Source organism: Symphalangus syndactylus, chromosome 8 (assembly GCF_028878055.3).
Source record: "Symphalangus syndactylus isolate Jambi chromosome 8, NHGRI_mSymSyn1-v2.1_pri, whole genome shotgun sequence".
In the NCBI taxonomy this organism is placed as follows: Eukaryota; Metazoa; Chordata; class Mammalia; order Primates; family Hylobatidae; genus Symphalangus; species Symphalangus syndactylus.
The window spans coordinates 139,067,678-139,083,642 of NC_072430.2; the positions used below are offsets into that span (position 1 = coordinate 139,067,678).

The 15,965-nt window shown below is 46.8% G+C and overlaps 1 protein-coding gene across 1 annotated transcript; it reads right to left on the minus strand.

Annotated features, from left to right (window-relative positions):
* Positions 1 to 2,822: 2,822 nt before the first annotated feature.
* Positions 2,823 to 6,842, minus strand: ARL4C (ADP ribosylation factor like GTPase 4C). The gene is made up of 2 exons (XM_055291049.1): positions 5,750 to 6,842; positions 2,823 to 5,588 (listed from the first exon to the last, which is right to left on the minus strand). The coding sequence occupies exons 1-2, from the start codon at positions 6,322 to 6,324 to the stop codon at positions 5,558 to 5,560; spliced, it is 606 nt and encodes a 201-aa protein (XP_055147024.1). The 5' UTR covers positions 6,325 to 6,842; the 3' UTR covers positions 2,823 to 5,557.
* Positions 6,843 to 15,965: the final 9,123 nt, after the last annotated feature.

Genomic DNA, 15,965 nt, shown 5'->3' on the forward strand with positions numbered 1-15,965 from the left:
TAATTTTAATTAACAAATGCAAACAAGATGCTGGTCTTCTAAAAGGCATGCTATAAAAACAACTTTAAAAATTGCTTGTTTTGGTGACTTCTTTCAAGCCATGCTGCCATGCTCCATGCAGAATGCAGTCACAGTTACATTCTGCATTAGGAGCAGTTCACGCCCAGAGTTGCGTGTAAGGTGGTACCATTCAAAGAAAGCCACTGCATATTCTGAAAACTTAGGTGGAGTAAGTAACACAGATCTTTCATTCTCACTTCTAATCTTGGGGAAGAAACAACAGGCTACTTTCTCAGAAACCCTCACATTGCAAGTTCCTCTCTGAAACTGACGCAGCCCCACGCTTAAGTTCAGAACTGGTGCAAAACAAATGTATAAAATCCTCCAACGTCTTGTGCAAATTCTATTTTAAACGAGTTTCAGCTGAGCCAGGGAGAGCCAGAAGGAGAGGGCTGTTTTAAGGATAAGTGAACATGTACGAGACAGCCGAATGAGGAGAGAAGAGAAATGCCTGCGTATCAACTGAGATGGCGGATTTCTTCCTGGCAGGCAAATGCCAAGCTGTGGGCATCAGACCTACATCAGGACGCAGAGCAGAAGAGAGGTTATTCAGCTGGGCAGCCAGAGAGCTGCTAAATCAAGGACTATCAAGTTCTGCGTTTGTTCTCTTCTTACTTTTTTCATGTCAAACCTTTAATCTTCACATCAGTTATATGCACATAATTTTGTCCTTCCTTGCTACCACGATTGTGACATCAAAACAGTCTAACAGTTAACGCTGGTAACAGGATCTCGTTCCAAGAACCCAAGCTCTGGAGACAAGCATAAAGTCACAAAACAGTAAGGCCAGGCATCCCTGGTCTACCAAAAAAAACTTACAAACGAAGAATCGAAACCGTGAAAGAAAAGTTCAGATTGCGGGAAACAGGACAGTGGCTTAGGATTAATACCAACCTCCTCAGTTACTAGTGGTCAGAGGGATGGGGCCACTTGCAGTTAATTTTCTAGAAAACATAAAATGATTGATGTTGTCTGAGTATCAGATGTCACTTGGCTCCCCAAGAATGTATTTGTTGAATCAAGGTTAAATTAAGGTTGCCCTATAAAGCAAGGGTTTTGGTCTTTGCTTCTTCTGATTCGCAATATTTTTACTCCTGGGGAGCCACAATAGTTCCTAAGTGGTTTTTCAGCCATTTTTTAGGTTTCAGAAACAGCATCCGTGCCCTTTTAATGTAATCTAGATCCCAATAATTAGTTCCTGCAGCAACGTGAATGATTAAAGTCAAGCCATGCTCATTTTTAAAGAAAAACCTCTAAACCCACAAATGTGTTCACCAATGTGTAAGTTTCAACACGCTTGGTTGGAGCAATGATTCATCTCACAATACTGATCTGGAAGAATAATAATATTTTGTCTATTTTTGTTTAAATATTTAATAGGAGATAGTAATTTTATTTAATGCCTATTTTAAAGTTTATGACTAAAACTAATTGACAGGAATTAAGTCATTCAGCCAATATTTACTGAGCACCTGCTATATGCTCAGTACTATGCTAGGCACCAAGAAGATCTCCCCCCTGCTTTGAGGGGATCACAGCCTAGTGATATGGGATGTATGAAAAGTAATGGATTCAAGAGTCTGGCAACCTAAGTTTGACACATAATTCAGCTTCTCACACCTTTGGAGGAGAAGACCACCTGGGTTGATCAGAGAGTCTCCAGGTGCTTGTTTTCACTCCTTTCTGGCCCAAGCCCAGAGTCAGCAGCCTAGGTTTTAGTGGGATGAGGATACCAAGAAGTGTGGCTGAAAGGGAGGTTGCAAGGACCTGAGTTAAAGGCCTGCAGGAAGGTGAGGTTATCACACGTTCCACACGTTGTTGGCAGCCAATAACAGCAAACGGAAAGCTACTGAGCACTTACTGTGTGCCAGGCATGGGGATAAGCGCTTCACCTGTATTATCCTGCTGCATCCTCCCAACAGTGCTTCGAGGTACCATTATGGTCCCATGTAACATATGAGAAACTGAGGCTTAGAGGGAAAGGACTTGAGCAAAATCACAGGGCCCTAAGCACTTGAGCCAGGTTTTGGAACTGGCTCTTTTGGGCTCCATGCTTAAGAGACCCCATACCCCACTAGGGTCTTAACCATCACTTAGTAACAAGCCTGTCGCTTAACAGCTGCCACGTGCTTCCATATGCTACCCATTGCACCCATTCAAGGTTCTATTGGTTCTGGCCCAATCGCATTTTTCTCTAGAAAGTGGACCTTTTCTCTGCAGAGTCTACAGAGTGTGAAGGTCTAACTATACCTGCTATTTAAGAGAGCTCAAGCCTTGGACTCAAAAATCATGGACTCAGCCCAGGTACTGAGCAGAGAGACACAGCCAAGACACTGAGTAGCTTTGTGACTTCCAGCGTTCTTATATTAGTACATAGCTATTTCCAATTTTATATAATTACCTTTTTGAAGTAACTACCAATTCATGACCTTTTTAGTAAATGAGAGTGCTGAGGAAGGGCTAGACATTGAGGCCATTTTCCTAAAAGATTTGGGATGACTCAGTGGAAGGCATCCAGACAAAGGACAGGCACAAGTGAACGAGCTTCAAATGCATAGAGACCCTGCATTTTAGCGTCCAGATCCACCATGCACGGCAGAGCTAGACCCTGACACCAAAAATCCAGAGATGATTGACATACCGATTAGAACTCCAGACACCATCTTGTGATCCATCCCCCCACTCAGCAGAGGCCTAGAGAATGAATACCAGCAATGTCAAAAAAAAAAAAAAAAAAAACCCACAGAAAATCTCCCCAGTCATTTGATTGTATAAATAATTTATTTCTGTTCACAGCATCATATATGCATTATAAAAGGTTATAGAAACAAAAGAGGAGGATGATGAGACAGAGAATTACAGCAGTAGAAAGGAAAACAGAAACCAGGGCACACAGTCCCAACACCAGAACAGAGAATTCGGGAAGATAATTGCTCTGAAACAAAACTGGCCTCCCTGTGTCTATTAGAAAACATTTCCAAAGCTCACGGAGGGAGGCCAACTTCCCCTATGGGAAACCCATTCACTCGTCAAAGGGCAGAAGGCATCATAAATCACCCATTGATACATTGGTGGGGGGCTCCCTGTCCCCCTGGTGACCACTCCAAGGTGATTTGATCTGTGCTTCCTCTGTTGGGTCAGAGACGAAATGGGCTATTATTACGTCAAACATTACAGAAATCAACTGAGACTCTTAACTAGTAGTTGATACACCACAGGGCTTTACTTTACTGCACAATTACTAACAGCTGATTGCACCCTTAATTATCGATTATGCAAAAAACAAAATCATCTCGCATCAGTTTTAAAGCATGACAGGGTTTGAACAGTGATCTTGAACCTAAGTATTGTTATCACGAGAAGGTTACAGTATTTGGCATCTGCAATGTCACAAAATAAATATATTATTCTCTCAATAGTGTGGAACTACCAAAATGTCAAAGTGCTTAAGAAATTGTCGCATGTGAAGAAAATAAAGAAAGATGGATTTTTTTTTTTAATAATTCTATACAGAATCTTCAGATGATGGGACCAGCCCATTTAGAAATCAGTGAATATGCTGTCGATATGTAAACTGAAATCTTGCAGGCTTTTCAACACTGCTTAGCTAGACTTTCTCTACTGAGTTTCTACAAAAAGACCAGCATTGGAGGGGTACCAAATACACCGACGAAAGAGAAAAAGCAGATGGGCTGCTAGGTTTCTGCTTTTAAAAAATTTCATATAAGAATTGGGTTTCAAGCAGGAAGCCAGAACTTCTGCCTCTGGTTCTTAAATTAACATTCGGTGTGTAATGGACAATAGGCATGGACTCATAATTTGATCGTGTCCCATTTCTACAGGCCTCCTTTGTAAAGAAATGTGTAACAATGGGGGGAAAGTCATAATTCTACCTGAAAACATGGATTGTAAGAGGAAATAAAAAAATCAAACAGTATGTTTTAAGTTTCCCTTTTGATACTGTGTTTCAGGGTAAATGACAGCTTCTGCAAACCAAGACTCAGTCCTGATTATAAAGGATTTTTAAAATTACATTATTAAAAATATGTATTTATTCTTCTTTCACTTTATCTATTTTCCAAAGCCTCTTTCAAGTAAACTGTGAAGTGCCTGAGTACCAGTGACCATGACGTCACACTTTCTTTTATCTCAAGCACTCATTGTTGTTTGCATTTGCCCAAAGTGCTGGCTGGCTCCGAAGGCCAGTTCCCACAAGAATGAATTCGGAAAGACTTCATCCTTGTGTTTTTCCTTCTCTTTTAATTCCATGCAACGAGGTCAGCTTTTGCAACAAGGTGGGGTTTTATTTTTTTGGTGCATGACATCAAATACTCTAACGAGACATTTTTAATGAAATACTTAAACCAGATAGGCCACAATGAACCAAATTAGAAATCTGAACATGTCGCCACTTGCAGCATAAAGGAATATAAAAGGGCAGAGCAAAGTCTTTTTTCCTAAGGTGAATATTTCTAAGGTAAGTATTCATTTGTAAAAGTTTTTTTTTTTTTTTCAACATGTCTGAAAACCCATCATCACGCGGTTGGTATTACAAGAGACATCCCTTGGTTAAAAAAAAAATATATCATCTTGCAATTCAGCACACACCTGCAGCTGGTGTGCTCATCCAAACCAATCAGTAGGCTAAGAGAATTTAAAATTCCATACATATGAGTCTAGGTATTAATGCCGATTACACAGTACAGAGGGAGGTCCCTATATTCACACACACACACCCCATCCAGCATTTACACCAAAAGCCTTACCCTTTAAACACCTTTAACTATCCTGCAAACAGTAAATGCATCATTGGCCACCACCTCCAATAGTTCGTCTTTTTTTTTTTTTTTTAAATTTTTATTGGTCTCTTTGTGTGATAATGACCTACACATGGACAGGGTCCAAACCATCTGGAAGATGTCTGATTCCAGGCTGAAAAGCAGTTCTCAACAAAACTGGTCTCCTGCAGCCACCACAAAGCACCAGGAAAAGGGCATCTCCGCGGCCATCCCCAGCCAGGCCAGCACAGCGCTCCGTGCCCACTGCACCGTCCCAGGCAGTCCTCTGATGACCCAAACCACCAGCTCCTCTGGACCCAGAGCAGGACAAATGAAATTTCAACAGGGGCCTGCCCTGTGACCGAAAATTACTCAGCTTCACAGCCCCTGAATGCAAGGAGAAGTGGTCCCCCCAGAACCAACATGCCCCCCCACGTGGGTGCGCCCAGGGTTCTGGGAAATGCATACCTCAGGTAATTCACAGGTGCGATCCCCCAGTGGGGGCGGGGCAGCCTGAACTTCTGGCCCTGCAGTAGTAGGAAGAAATCGCCTTTGTCTTTCGGACAACTGAGCCTTCCACCTGGGGTAGGGAGGGCGGAGAGCAGGACCGGCTCTTCCACTCCCCACCGCGGCCCCCCGACCTGGTCAGTAGCTCTAGCGTTCAGACAAAAGGTCCCCTGAGCTGGGGGTGGGGGGCAGGTCGAGAGCAGGCCGGTAAATCAGCCTTCGCAGCTCCTTAAGTCACCAGTCCTGCATCTGGGTGCAGAGATTCCGTTTTAAAAATTCGAAGCATCGCTTTGGTTCGCTGTCTTTGTTCGCGGGCGCGGGTTCTCGCTCATCCATCCATCCATCCATCCATTCATTCTTTCTTGACGCACTCGCTCGCTCCCCGGTCGCTCCGGGCACATTACCGCTTCTTCTTCTGCTTGAGGGACTTCCTGCGTTTCAGGATCATCTCATAGAGCTTGTCCATGCCCTCGGTGAGGCCCTCGCCGATGATGGCGCACGCCGGCTGGACGTGGTAGGTGGTGGCCGGGATAAGCTCGTGCAGCGCCAGCTGCTTCTCGATCTCGGCCACCGGCAGCGACTTGGGCAGGTCCTGCTTGTTGGCGATGACCAGCAGCGGCGTGCCCTGGTTCTCGGCGAACTTGGTCACCTTGTGCAGCTCCGTCTTGGCCTCCTCCAGACGGTCCACGTCCACCGAGTCCACCACGTAGATGATGCCGTCCGTGCAGCGGCTGTAGGACTTCCACAGCGGCCGCAGCTTCTCCTGGCCGCCCACGTCCCAGAAGTGGCAGCTGATGCCCTTGGCCGTGCCGTTACTCAGCTTGATCTTCTCGGTGTTGAAGCCGATGGTGGGCACCGTGTTCACGAACTCGTTGAACTTGAGCCGGTAGAGCACCGTGGTCTTGCCGGCCGAGTCCAAGCCCAACATGACGATATGCAGGGACTGGAAGGCCGAGATGTTGGAGGAGATGTTGCCCATGGCTCCTGGCTGCGGCGCCGGCCACTGCGGCTGCGGCGGGAGGGCGCCGCCCCCCGAGCAGTCACGGGCCCGACGCGGCCAGGCGCACCTGGGCCCCGCCCGCCGCCGCCCGCACCGGCCCCGGGGTTCGGCGTCCCCCCGGGCGCAAGGCTCGGCGCGCTCAGACGCCGCAGCCCCCGCGCCCTCGCCGGCCGGGCTCGCGATCGGCGGGCATCGCGTCTCTACGCGCGGCTTTGTCTCCCGCGAAGCCGCCTCGGATGTTCGGCGCAGGAGGCTGGCGCCCAGCGCCCTCCCCAGGCCTGGGCTCGCTCTGTCGCTTCCTCGGGCCGCGCCCCCGCGCTCCGGCAGCTGCCGGGGCTCTCCGCTCTCCCGGCGCCCGGCGCTCGCCTCTGGCCTGGGACGGCGCCGCTCCTGCGCCTGCTCCTGCTCCCGGGGAGCGGGTTTCCCCGGGAGTCGCTGTCCGCGCGGCCGCCTCACAGTCCCCGCAGTCCCCGCGCCGCCGCAGCAGCAGCCAGCCTGCAGCGGCCGGAGGGCGCCCGGACCCGCCCCCTCGCGCCCCGCCCCGGACCCGCCCCCGCCCCGCCCCGGGCCCCGCCCCGCTCGCCGCCGGGGATCAGGCGCGGTCCTCCCCGCCCAGCCGGCCGTTTTCGCGCGCTTCGCTGCGTCCCCACCGCCCCCCCGGCCCCTCCCGCGCCGCGCCGCGCCGCGCAGACACAATGGGCGCAGAGCCGGCTCTTCCTCCCCAGCGGCTGACGCGTTTGCAAAAATAGCTCTCGGCTCCCGGAACCCCCGCCCGGGCCCGAGCCCGCGCCCTGCCCGGCCGGGCCGCAGCCGTGGGCGACGCAGCTTGCCTGACGGAGTGGGTCCCGGGGTCCCAGCTCTATGGGCGCGAGGCGGGGCAGGGCGGGCCCCAGGGTGACTGGGAGAGCGCCGCGCTGGGGAGTGAGGGCGGCGAGGTTGGGGCCTCCAAACCCCAGAAGGGACGGGACGGGGCTGGCCTCGGTGAGCTGCCAGCCTGCGCTCTGGAGCCAACGGGGCGCGTGCGCTCCCACCCTCGCGCCGCGGCCGTCGCCTGCCCCAGCCCCCGGTGACGCCCAAGCTCGCCTCCTGCCTGGGTTCCAGGGGGCTGCACCCGGCCAGCGCCGCCCTCCGGAGCCCAGGCCTGTGCCCAGGGCACCCTGGAGGCCCAGCCTTCTTGCCCGTTGGCGGCGGTTGGGGCAGGGTCGGACCTAGGCCGCGATGGGGGATTAGAAGACCTACTTGCCCCAAGTAACTCGGACAGCTCACCCTCCCAGACACTCGCGTGGGCTGCCTTATTTCGTCCCCATCGACTCTGCTGACATCCCAGGGGAAGCATCAGCATTTCGGGAGAGCACCACTTGCCACCCGACTTTGGGAACTGAGAACCACCTGCCCGCAGGTGAACTACTCCGCAGAAATGGCAACACCAGCCCCGGGGGCTGAAAGAAAATGTGTCTACAGCTTGGAGCTGGTGGCACAGTGGGTTACAAACACTGATATTCCACGGGTTCCACCTCCTGTCACCCCAATTCAATGGTTTTATTCTGGTTTGTAAACACGTAACAAATGTATATCCTCTCTGGGTGCGGAGAAAACTGAGTATATTATGGCAAACACAGATCTGGGGAGAGCTGCTCTGCAGGAGACAGCAGGCCGCAGCATGGGCGACCGCATCTTCCCAGCTCTAGCTTATGAGACAGAAACGATGGAAACGGGGTTAAGAGGGAAGAAAATGAAAATGCTAATCATTTATGAATAAAAGCTAGAATTTTAGAGAAATACTTTATCACCTTCCGTTCACAAACCACGAAAAGACATATGATATCGTTGGTACCAAAGCATGTGAGAAGACCTCACCTGTAGAAGGAAAGACAAGCTACCACCACTGCCAACCTTGGAATTCCCGGGCGGCAGCCGGGGCGACCATCCACTCTCCTGACTGGGTCCGGGGATGGAAACGCAGTGTCAGGCTGGAAAGGACCCTGCCTATCATTCCGCCCAACGCTGTCCAGTGAGGTAACAAGGCCTAGGCGCCTGTGACGGCTAAGGCAGAAACTAGAGGCCCACGGACTGCTCCAGGACCAAGGATCTGTGTGCACAAAACTGGGCACCTGCCTGCTCTCTTCCTCACACCCCACTCTACCCACACGCTGTTTCCTTCAATGAGGAATAAAGCGAGCCACCCGAAGGATAGAGTTCAACAGAAAATATTGACTGCACCGTGCCACTTACTTCATTTTAAATAAAAATGGAAATGTATTCACTGACATCACTGAAAAGTCCTCTTCAGGCGTGGCTAGACCCAGGAGCTCAAAAGGAGTCTTTAGAGCAGGTGTCTCTCCAGCCCTCCTCCGTGTTCCCCTGTGTTGATTCTTTTTCCTTCTGGCAGCCTTGGACTCATATCCTTGGTTTAGATCCTGGAAAGGAAAAAGTACAACTCTTTCCCAATAACTCTAAACCAAAGCCTGGAGCACGCACCCTGGATCCAGGACTGCAGTCCAGGAGGAGGGAACACACCAGTGGATGTGGCCCAGGGGCTGAAATCGGGAAGGGTGGACAGAAGAATCCAGGATCTGTCACCAAAAGAGCAACTCTAGTGAGGCAACAAAAACAACATATGTTGGCATAATTCATAATGATGACGTTTCTGTTATTGGGAACCCTGGGGAGACAGGATTTTGTGTTTTTGGAGTGATTTTCTTGGCTCCCTTTAATGCCTGCCCATAGATAGCCACCTTCTCATGAGGCTGTTTCTTGTTTCTCTTTCTTCTCTGCCACAGACAGGGCCGAGGCTGAGCCCCAACCCAAGATGAGCATTTGGTTTAGTAGCCTGGGACCTGGACATTTGGAAAGAGACAGATCAGACTGGAAGCCTCTCCATCCGGCTTCCACCAATTACCTTTGTGTTACTTCCTTTTCCCCTAGTCAAGACTTGCTTTGATTTTTAAGGTGGTAGGAAGGAGATATTTTAGTAAAGTATCTGATGTATCTTTTTGGTGCTATGCTAATTATTACCAAGAGCCTCAGTGGTTTTGACTGCAGCCTCCACATTTTGCACCACCATGATGGGGTTTAGCAATAAAAGGCTGTCTGCTGTCCAGTAGAAAAAAACAGATTAATAGACATTAATAGAGCCTTCCAGAACACAGCCATTAAACAGCAACTCACCATAATTGAATAGCAACCACTCTACCTGCTAATTTCACTCACCAGGTGATAAGTTAATTTTACAGTTGATAATTTAACTTCTAACACATAAAAATGTCATTTGGTTGAGTCGACCGGTAACTTTCCTTCAAATATGGATTTTTATTGACAAACACTGGAATTATGAAAAGGAAAGTAATGTTTACCACTCACATCAGACATGTAAGGCCTACTTTGAGCCTATTTCTTCATGGACATACCTCATGGCTAAATTCCACTGAGTGGAAAATACTGGCTGCACTGTGGCACTTACTTCATTTTAATTAATCAGAAGGAGACATTTTTTTCAAAGAATAGCATGTACTTGTGTCCTGCCTGAGATGAATTCCTCTTCCAGCAGCAGTGACATTTCAGGTCCTCTCCTTTGTATTCTTCATCAAGATGACTGCATCCAGAGAAGAACTCAATTATTTCAAGCAAACAGAAGGCAATAACTTGGCAGTAATTTTGAAATTGCATCCTAAAATATTCTCTTTTTTTTCCCTTTAAGGGCTTTAAAATAAAATGTGCCACCAATTAAAATGACTTTTGAGTGAATCTGGTGACTAGAGCAATATATCATGGCATTATTATCTTTGCTTGAGTAAGGCTAATAACCTAAAATGCAAAAGGGAGCATCCCATTTATTCTTGAACATGATGAGTAAATAAAGACCAGAACATGGGCACGCGTGTTCACACACACACACACACACACACACACGTAAGTGTGGGGTTATTTGCATGTTCTCACTGCAGACCTGCTGTGGAACTCTGGGTTCAGGTTCACTGCCCTTGTGCTTAATTGTTATAATACAGGAGTGCCCTCTGCTGAGCTTCTCGGATAATAGATGAAGGCCTCTACAGAGGCACATTGGCCTAGTGCTTAGCAAATGTTCAGTCCATAGTTATGGAATGAATGATGGATAAGTGACCCCCTACTTTTCTTCTCTCTATGGAGATGCAGGAATAGAGCCCTACTGGTTAAACTGAGAAAGTGCTAGGGGCCCATGGGTGCTTTGCTTGGGGCTCAGAGCTCGGAGCCATTGATGCCAGTGTGGGTCTTGTCTGTGAGACCTGCAGGTTATCTGCCAGGAGAGGGGAGCCAGGAACCTGGCAGAGCAGGAAGTTGCTTTACCAGAACTGTTCAAAGAATCACAACTGATGGAAGAGATCAGAAAAGAGCATCCAGGAAACCCAGCTGAAACCAGAGAAGGGAAGAAAACTGATTTTTGCATCTAATTCGCAGGCAGGCATGAGCAGCTGTAAATGGAGAATGGGGCTGGGAGTCAAGAATGAAGGAGGCCAGTTGGCAGACAAAGTGACAAGGACTGAAGCTCCCGAAGCCAGGTGGTCCAGGATTGAAGCCTTTTATCTGTCAGGAGAGGTCCCTTAAGGAAGAACCAAACCAATACTTCCAGAAGCCCCAGGGCGTGCTGGACCAGCCAGCCACCATCACTGCAGAGCCACCCCCTCAACTCCAGGAGAAACGCCGGCTCAGGCTACGTAACAGTGGAAGCCACTAAGACACTGGCGCCAAGGGAAGTTTTGTGGATGGGACTGTAGATCTGGGGGGAGATAAATGAGAATCTGTGATGCCTGCAAGCTCCTGCTTCATTCAAGTGGTCCAAAGCCTGAAAATAAAAAAGATCCACTACTCTATTGGCCATTCAAGTTTATAATTCTAAGGAAAAAAAATCAGGGTGCCTTATTTTTTATTTTGCTAAGCAACAGGGCTGAAACAATTCAGGTTTTTATTTTCCCAATGATCACCACTGCTAGTGTTTTGTATGGTTGTTGTTGCTGTTTTCTCCAAGAAAAAAAATTTAAATAAAAAGCTAAAAGGCTCCTCCCCTTCGAGTCTTCCTTAATAATTGTCAATCTCTATTACATTCCTGAGATAGATATAACACTTTAGAAGCCATTATCTGGGCTGGGCATGGTGGCTCACATCTGTAATCTCAGCACTTTGGGAGGCCAAGGTGGAAGGGTCACCCGAGTTCAGGAGTTCGAGACCAGCCTGACCAACATGGTGAAACTCCATCTCTACTAAAAATATAAAAATTAGCCAAGTGTGGTGGCAGGCACCTGTAATCCTAGCTATTCTTGAGGCTGAGGCAGGAAAATGGCTTGAACCCGGGAGGCAGAGGTTACAGAGAGCCAAGATCGCGCCACTGCACTCTGGCCTGGGCAACAAAAGCGAAACTCTGTCTCAAAAAATAATGATAATAAATAGAAGCCATTATCTTTCCTATCAGTAATATTTTCAAATATAATTCATATATAACACTATTTTACATCTCTCCCTAATATTTACATGGCATATATTAAATGAACCTTTGTCAAGGATGTTAGGACTCAAAGCTTTGGAAGTCAGCACTCAGGCATACCAAAGTGGCAGAAAAGTTCTTAGATTAGTGCCAGCATCCTTTCAGTTCAGGGGGAAGAAAAGGCTTAGTATGCAAAAGGTATTTCTGAATCCTTTAATAATTCAATCACAGTAATTAAATTTCTACTCTAATAGCTTCGGTGAAGAAAAAAAAAACAAGTTAACAATAAATATCAGGTGATTAGAGAGCTGCACCATGAACCAAAAAGTATTGGATGGAAACTTGGATTACTTTCATTCCTCTTCTCCCACCTCTGCAGGTGAACCGAAATGCTATTATTTTCATTTAATTAAGCTTACTTTGCTGGACCCCAGAGAGATGAAAACAATCATGCTTTTGTGCCCCTATCAAGCCCTATTGGCTTTCTACAGTGCAGCAGGGAGGATGGGGTGTGTTGCCAGCGCCCCCCTCTCTAATGTGTGGTCACTCAGGATGACTCTTCCCTTTAATACAACAGTTGGCTTTTGTAGAACCATCCTCTGTGTAGATACAGCACAGCATCTGAACAGACCTCCTTGGCCCGTTGCTGCTTCTGTTGGAGTAATAGCCACTTGAGATGATCATTTCTTCCTTATGAGTCACACAGTGCTTATGTAACCTGATGCTTTGCTCCATCAATCACAGAAAATCCTTTTTACTCTCTTGCTTCTGCCTCTCCCAGTCTGCTGTAGCTGCTTTCCTAAGGTCATTGACGACCAGTAGAAAAATCCAAAGGGCTGATCTGTGTGGATGGCTGTCTGGGATGGAGATGCTCATGGGTTAGAGTCACACCACCCACCAGGACCTCCAAACGTGTGTCTTACAAAGCTGTGCTGTGTCTGTCTCCCTGATCACTAATACTACTTTTTGTGTGAGTCTTCTCATTATTTAGTCATCAGCCACAGACTGTGTTGGTCCTCAGTGTTGGGTCTGTGATGTTTTCTTTCTCTCAGTATCTAATTCCATCTAGCTCTCATTATTTCTCAATCTCTGTCACTGTCAAAAGCCAGAAGAGAGCAACATGGACTATTGGACTCAGAGCATGCTCTCTTTCTCTCTCACTCTGTAGATAGGTGGATGATAGATACATGATAAATAGATAGATGACAGATAGATAGATGATTGATAGATGATAGATTGATAGACAAATGATAGATGATATAGATGATAGATCAATAAATAGATAGAGATTATCCAGCAAACCCATCAACCAGCACTAGACAATAGACAAACTCATTGTCTTTCCCCTCCCTCTGCTCACCGTCTGCATCCAGTCAACCAATGTCCAGATGATTCTACTTTGGAAATGGCTCTTGGAATTAAAACTGTGAGCACTTTTAAACCACATTTATTGTTTTTTCTTCATGACAGTTGCCTTTATGTCCTTAATAAATGCAGTATTTACTTCCATTTTTGCATATGGGAAAGAGCAAACTTCACCAAGTTCACTAGCAAGGGCCTCTATCCAGTCTGCTTGGGTACCAGAGAGGAGGGTTGGCCCAAGCTTACTTACAATCTGATTGGCCCAAGCTTAATACTTCATTGGTACCAATTTGATGAGTGCTCAATGAAGGGATGTGCTTCTAAGGGCAGGCTTAGTGTCCTCTTCTCTGCCTGTCAGGGGTGGGTAAGCTCTGTGGGATTGGCCACCTTATATTCAGGAGTAGAGAAGGCACAGCTGGTTTATATCCTCAGCCTAAGCTGCTTGCTTCAATCTAGCATTTACTTCAGAGTTCTAGAAACAGATGGGGGAGGGTGTCCATCAGTGTTTGCCCAGCTTGATAAAGTGATACCACCTGGTCCATATAGGTAATGATAAACCCAACACTCAACCTCTCACATAACCCAGAAGGAAATTCCACTAAACTCTTTGGCATCCAATATGGAACATGAAGAGATGTGACCTCTAGGCTACAAAAAGAAAACCCTAAGGCGAGAAGAGACCCAAATAAAAAGGTGCCAAGATAGGATGAAAGGACACTTCAGACAACAAAAAAATAAAAGCGGAGAGTTTATTTCCTCCTCCTTCTCATTGTCCCACTTTTACTTATTTTTGATATTTTTATTCTGGTCAAAGGTATCACAATTTTTGTGGAGTATCTAGCCCTTTATTTGCATACTGCAGAGCAAATTTTTCTCTCCAGAGAAACTGACATTTAAGAGAACTAATAAATGACTGAGTTGCTTTTTAGTATTTTTTAATTAGGTAAAACATTCACATGGTATAACATTCATAAGGAACACCACCCTCCCTCACCCTCATACCCTTGCCTCCACCATAACTCCTCTCCTTAAAGGTGACTGCATTCATTAATGTTTTGTGTCTCCGCCAGTAATTAATTATTCTTTTTCAGAGAGCCATACCTTAGAATGCACTTATCCATCTCCAGAATCCTAAGCAAAGGAGGCAAAGGGAGGGCCATATTGTTAGTTAATGTGGTCATGGGGAGTCTAGCAGAGCTAAAATATATCCATGCCACACCAAGGTGAAGGACTCCAGAGAGAAACTACAAGCCTTATTGAGAAAGTAAGAAGCTACTAGACCTTTCCTGCTGTAGTTACAAATATCTTCATCCTGCAGCCCAGCCTTGCCCAGACCCTGAGTCCAGACAGACCTGCTCCCAAGAGCAGCTGGGCTCTGCAATTACCCTGCAGATAGAAGCTCCAGGTACATCCCTAGGGAGCCAGCCCCTGGGAACTTCAGCCGTGCACTGAGCACTCACCATCCAGAAGACAGGTCTTCTGCTCCATCCTCTCTCTCTCTCTCTGTCTATAGACCTCTAGGCTACAAAAGAGAGAGAGAGAGAGAGAGAGAGAGAGAGGAGTTTACTAAGTATTAACTCACATGATCACAAGGTCCCACAATAGGCCGCCTGCAAGCTGAGGAGCAAGGAGAGCCAGTCCAAGCCCCAAAACTGAAGAACTTGGAGTCCAATGTTCAAGGGCAGGATACATCCAGCACGGGAGAAAGGTGTAGGCTGGGAGGGTGGGAGTGTAGGCCAGTCCAGTCTTTTCACATTTTTCTCCCTGCTTTATATTCTGGCCTCGCTGGCAGCTGATTAGATGGTGCCCACCCAGATTAAGGGTAGGTCTGCCTTTCCCAGCCCACTGACTCAAATGTTAATCTCCTTTGGCAACACTCTCACAGAAACACCCAGGATTAATACTTTGCATCCTTCAATCCAATCAAGTTGATACTCAGTATTAACCATCACATTCAAAAAAACAGGCTTAAATTCACATGTCACCGTAGGGACACAGAGTTGGTGCCAGCAGGAAGCTTCCCTAAAAAGTAGTTCATACAAGCCAGGAACTGACATGCCCATCACTAGCTAGATTACGAAGTAATCTAAGACACTTCCATGCAATCAAAACTTCACAACTATTAAAAAGAATGAGATAAATTTTGTGTGTTGATATGGCTAAGAAACATAGATATTGTTAAGCAAAAAAAAGCATGATACACAAATGTTTCCATCTCTATTAAAAAAATGTGTGTGCGTTAGATAGATATATGACATCCATGATAATTTCCCAAAAAGATACACAAACAACTACTGGTATGGATTATCTGGATGATGGAACCGAGGAGGAATAGAAAGCAGCCTCATGTTTTACTGTAAATCTTTTTGTACTGTTTGAATTTGTGTTCTCCATGCATGAAAGTATTATTTTCATAATAACAAAAAAGAAAAAAATGTAGTTAATGAATGCATGCACAAAAAGAAAAAATTCCTGCAACCATATGCAGATTAAAGAAGCTCTAAACTTTGTACTGCATTCTAGAAAGAATTAAAATAAGTACAAGTGTCCAGAGAGTGAATCAACACACCAGCGAATGTCAAATATCCATAAATAAGTGATTTCATGTTCAGCAGCATGAGATCCATAAAGTAGCCTTCAAACATGACTGAGATGTGCGGCTGAGCTTCCAGGGGCAAATTGATGGAGAGCATCGTTTTTCTCTAGAGCTGCTATCCTCCTTCCTCAAAGTCAGGCTGACAAGGTGAAATCAAACATTAACATTTAGAAGTGCTATCCCGTGGAGGTGGAAGTGCAGAAGTTT

What these genes read in the sequence shown, in the direction of transcription:
- ARL4C (XM_055291049.1), bottom strand. Translation starts at nt 6,324, where the DNA reads ATGGGCAACATCTCCTCCAACATCTCGGCCTTCCAGTCCCTGCATATC. An exon ending in CTCAAGCAGAAGAAGAAGCG is followed by an intron (nt 5,589 to 5,749) that starts GTAATGTGCCCG and finishes ACCCAGATGCAG; the next exon opens with GACTGGTGACTTAAGGAGCT.